The 3,999-nt window shown below is 44.7% G+C and overlaps 1 protein-coding gene across 1 annotated transcript; it reads left to right on the forward strand.

Annotated features, from left to right (window-relative positions):
- Positions 1-383: 383 nt before the first annotated feature.
- LOC133090182 (UDP-N-acetylglucosamine--peptide N-acetylglucosaminyltransferase 110 kDa subunit-like) lies at positions 384-3,630 on the forward strand. The gene has a single exon (XM_061188493.1). It carries the CDS (start codon positions 429-431, stop codon positions 3,567-3,569), a length of 3,141 nt encoding a protein of 1,046 aa, XP_061044476.1. The 5' UTR covers positions 384-428; the 3' UTR covers positions 3,570-3,630.
- Positions 3,631-3,999: the final 369 nt, after the last annotated feature.

The following is a 3,999-nucleotide window of genomic DNA, read 5'->3' on the forward strand; positions in this document are numbered from 1 at the left end:
TAATTTTCAGAATTCTATTATCAATAGCCCCATTTATTCTTCCAGATAAACTTTATATTTTTTTAACATCTTTATTGGAGTATAATTCCTTTACTATGGTGTGTTAGTTTCTGCTTTATAACAAAGTGAATCAGTTATACATATACATATGTCCCCACATCTCTTCCCTCTTGCATCTCCAGATAAACTTTAGAACCATTTTATCAATTAAAAAAAACTTCATTGTGATTTTTTCAAGACCGTAAGAGATAGATGGCCAACCAGAGTTCCTAAGGTTCAGCGTATGTAACTGTTGCCGCCGCTTAAGCCTGCCAAAGCAGTGGTACGGCTGCTGCCCTTGTATTTGCTACCTCTAGAAACATTCTTGCCAGTAGTGGCGGCAGTGGGACTCAATTACCCTCTTTTCGCACTCCCTGCAGAAGCTCCAGATGGCGTCTTCCGTGGGCAACGTGGCTGACAGCACAGAACCAACGAAACGTATGCTTTCCTTCCAAGGGTTAGCAGAGTTGACACATCGGGACTATCAGGAGGGAGATTTTGAGGCAGCTGAGAGACACTGCATGCAGCTCTGGAGACAAGAGCCAGACAATACTGGTGTACTTTTATTACTTTCATCTATACACTTCCGGTGTCGAAGGCTGGACGGATCTGCCCACTTTAGTACTCTGGCGATTAAAAAGAACCCTCTTCTGGCAGAAGCCTATTCGAATTTGGGGAATGTGTACAAGGCAAGCGGGCAGTTGCAGGAAGCAATCGAGCATTACCGGCATGCATTGCGTCTCAAACCAGATTTCATCGATGGTTATATTAACCTGGCAGCCGCTTTGGTAGCAGCAGGCGACATGGAAGGGGCAGTACAAGCTTACGTCTCTGCTCTTCAGTACAATCCTGATCTGTACTGTGTTTGCAGTGACCTGGGGAACCTGCTCAAAGCCCTGGGTCGCTTGGAAGAAGCCAAGGCATGTTATTTGAAAGCAATTGAGACGCAACCGAACTTTGCAGTAGCTTGGAGTAATCTTGGCTGTGTTTTCAATGCACAAGGGGAGATTTGGCTTGCAATTCATCACTTTGAAAAGGCTGTCACCCTTGACCCCAATTTTCTGGATGCTTATATCAATTTAGGAAATGTCTTGAAAGAGGCACGGATTTTTGAACGAGCTGTGGCAGCTTACCTTTGTGCCCTAAGCTTGAGTCCAAATCATGCAGTGGTACATGGCAACCTGGCTTGTGTATACTGTGAGCAAGGCCTGATAGAGCTGGCAATAGACACCTACAGGCGAGCTATTGAATTGCAACCACATTTCCCAGCCGCTTACTGCAACCTAGCCAACGCTCTCAAAGAGAAGGGCAGTGTTGCCGAAGCAGAAGATTGTTATAATACAGCTCTCTGGCTGTGTCCCACCCATGCAGACTCTCTGAATAACCTAGCCAATATCAAACGAGAACAGGGAAACATTGAAGAGGCAGTTCGCTTGTATCGTAAAGCATTAGAAGTCTTCCCAGAGTTTGCTGCTGCCCATTCAAATTTAGCAAGTGTATTGCAGCAGCAGGGAAAACTGCAGGAAGCTCTGATGCATTATAAGGAGGCTATTCGAATCAGTCCTACCTTTGCTGAGGCCTACTATAATATGGGAAACACTCTAAAGGAGATGCAGGATGTTCAGGGAGCCTTGCAGTGTTATACTCGTGCCATTCAGATTAACCCTGCATTTGCGGATGCCCACAGCAATCTGGCTTCCATTCACAAGGATTCAGGGAATATTCCAGAAGCAATTGCTTCTTATCGCACTGCTCTGAAGCTTAAACCTGATTTTCCTGACGCTTATTGTAATCTGGCTCATTGCCTGCAGATTGTCTGTGATTGGACAGACTATGATGAGCGAATGAAGAAGTTGGTCAGCATTGTGGCTGACCAGTTAGAGAAGAATAGGTTGCCTTCTGTGCAGCCTCATCATAGTATGTTATATCCTCTTTCTCATGGCTTCAGGAAGGCTATTGCCGAGAGGCATGGGAACCTCTGCCTGGATAACATAAATGTCCTTCATAAACCACCGTATGAACATCCAAAAGACCTGAAGCTCAGTGATGGTCGACTGCGTGTAGGATACGTGAGTTCTGACTTTGGGAACCATCCTACTTCTCATCTTATGCAGTCTATTCCAGGCATGCACAATCCTGATAAATTTGAGATATTCTGTTATGCCCTGAGCCCAGATGATGGCACAAACTTCCGAGCGAAGGTGATGGCAGAAGCCAATCATTTCGTTGATCTGTCTCAGATTCCATGCAATGGAAAAGCAGCTGATCGCATCCATCAAGATGGTATACACATCCTTGTAAATATGAATGGTTACACCAGGGGTGCTCGAAATGAACTCTTTGCTCTCAGGCCAGCTCCTATTCAGGCAATGTGGCTGGGGTACCCTGGGACTAGTGGCGCGCTTTTCATGGATTATATCATCACTGATCAGGAAACTTCACCTGCTGAAGTTGCTGAGCAGTATTCTGAGAAACTGGCTTATATGCCCCATACTTTCTTTATTGGTGATCATGCTAATATGTTCCCTCACCTGAAGAAAAAAGCAGTCATCGATTTTAAGTCCAATGGGCACATTTATGACAATCGAATTGTGCTGAATGGCATCGACCTCAAAGCATTTCTTGATAGTCTACCAGATGTGAAAATTGTCAAGATGAAATGTCCTGATGGAGGAGACAACACAGACAGCAGTAATATAGCTCTTAATATGCCTGTCATTCCTATGAATACGATTGCAGAAGCAGTTATTGAAATGATTAACAGAGGACAAATTCAGATAACAATTAATGGATTCAGTATTAGCAATGGACTGGCAACTACCCAGATCAACAATAAGGCTGCCACTGGAGAGGAGGTTCCCCGTACCATTATTGTAACCACACGTTCTCAGTACGGGTTACCGGAAGATGCCATTGTGTACTGTAACTTTAATCAGTTATATAAAATTGACCCATCTACTTTGCAGATGTGGGCAAATATTCTGAAGCGTGTTCCCAATAGCGTACTGTGGCTGTTGCGTTTCCCAGCAGTAGGAGAACCTAATATTCAACAGTACGCGCAAAATATGGGCCTTCCCCAGAACCGTATCATTTTTTCACCTGTTGCTCCTAAAGAGGAACATGTTCGGAGAGGCCAGCTGGCTGATGTCTGCTTGGACACTCCACTCTGTAATGGACACACCACAGGGATGGATGTCCTTTGGTCGGGGACACCCATGGTGACTATGCCAGGAGAGACTCTTGCTTCCCGAGTTGCAGCTTCCCAGCTCACTTGTTTAGGCTGTCTTGAGCTTATTGCTAAAAATAGACAAGAGTATGAAGACATAGCTGTGAAACTGGGAACTGATCTAGAATACCTGAAGAGAATTCGTGGCAAAGTCTGGAAGCAGAGAATATCTAGCCCTCTGTTCAACACCAAACAATACACAATGGAACTAGAGCAGCTCTATCTACAGATGTGGGAGCATTATGCAGCTGGCAACAAACCTGATCACATGATGAAGCCTGTTGAAGTCACTGACTCGGCCTAAATAATGACTGTGTGCACAGGAGAATTACCCCTGTACCTGAGCCTCAACCTTCTGGGGGAAAGGGAACTAGATACGTTACTTTGTACTTACCTGTGCAATATCATGTTGCAGATGGGTGACAGACAGTGATAACAGATAGCACAGCCAGACTTGCTTCCTGCATGATCATGACAGGGAGAGACACAAGAGATGGGAGACTGCTGTTCCACAAGGAGTCTCCACAGAATTCTGCAGCAGCCAGGTGTTGCCTAAGTCTGGAAGGTCTGATCTCCCTTGGTCTTCCATGGGATGGGTGGTTAGTGTGGAGGGGAGATAGAGATTGCCCAGTCTTCTGAATTAATTTTTTTCTTTACATTTTGGGTTTTGGAGCTATTAAAAATGTTTGGTTTCAGGTATTTTTATTCATGTGAAGTGTATATGATTCTCTTGA

Source organism: Eubalaena glacialis, chromosome 4 (genome assembly GCF_028564815.1).
Source record: "Eubalaena glacialis isolate mEubGla1 chromosome 4, mEubGla1.1.hap2.+ XY, whole genome shotgun sequence".
Taxonomy (NCBI): Eukaryota; Metazoa; Chordata; class Mammalia; order Artiodactyla; family Balaenidae; genus Eubalaena; species Eubalaena glacialis.

What these genes read in the sequence shown, in the direction of transcription:
- LOC133090182 (XM_061188493.1), top strand. Translation starts at nt 429, where the DNA reads ATGGCGTCTTCCGTGGGCAACGTGGCTGACAGCACAGAACCAACGAAA.